This window comes from Xiphophorus hellerii, chromosome 22 (assembly GCF_003331165.1).
Source record: "Xiphophorus hellerii strain 12219 chromosome 22, Xiphophorus_hellerii-4.1, whole genome shotgun sequence".
Classification (NCBI taxonomy): domain Eukaryota; kingdom Metazoa; phylum Chordata; class Actinopteri; order Cyprinodontiformes; family Poeciliidae; genus Xiphophorus; species Xiphophorus hellerii.
The window spans coordinates 4,243,021-4,243,708 of NC_045693.1; the positions used below are offsets into that span (position 1 = coordinate 4,243,021).

The 688-nt window shown below is 35.0% G+C and overlaps 1 protein-coding gene across 1 annotated transcript in view; it reads left to right on the forward strand.

Annotated features, from left to right (window-relative positions):
• cdc42ep3 (CDC42 effector protein (Rho GTPase binding) 3) overlaps positions 1-450 on the forward strand; it is a 9,938-nt gene extending 9,488 nt beyond the window's left edge. The window contains exon 3 of the mRNA XM_032553959.1: positions 1-450. Coding sequence (XP_032409850.1) covers positions 1-33 — 33 coding nt within the window. The 3' untranslated portion in view covers positions 34-450.
• The last annotated feature ends 238 nt before the right edge of the window (positions 451-688 follow it).

A 688-nucleotide genomic window follows, 5' to 3' on the forward strand; every position in this document is an offset into this window, starting at 1 on the left:
ATGGATAAACCCGCAGCCAAGAGCCGGCCTTAAGCTGCGCCGCGACGGACAAGAAGGGAATCTCAAAATTGAGACTTCTGAGTAATCAAAATGGTGTCTGGATATATCATTGAGATGAAAATCAGCTACAGTAAACAAAGCTGCTTATGTTTTTATTGTCAAAACTTCTAAGTATTCTAGCTTCTATGGAGTCTTTATGTTTGTTTTGTTTCCATCCCAGCAGCATGTTCAGGATGCACGTGCTTTGTGTTTCACCTCCGTTGTGCCTTTGATTTTCAGCTGAACATTTTCTTGTTCTCCTCTTGACCTCCAGATTAACAGAGAACATTTTCAGTTTATCTAATAATGCACTTTTTGTTGTTCATCACATGGTTCCAATTTACTATTTCACATAACACTTTGCATATTTGTGTTTTTGACATTGTAACACAAATAAATGAATTTTTCCTATTACGTGTCTTTATTTTGCAGTGAATGTTTACATACAGTCATGGTAAAAAAGAAATATGTCCTTGATTTCTTTTTTTGTTTGGGGTCTTTATCTATTAAAATATTGTGTCAAGTGCTTAAGACAAACAGATCCACTAACAAAAGAACGATTAAGCCAAAATGGAGAAGCTGAGTGAAAAGATTTAAGTATGACAGCGAGTAAGATGGAGAAATTTTGAGATCTCAGAATGATTTTTTT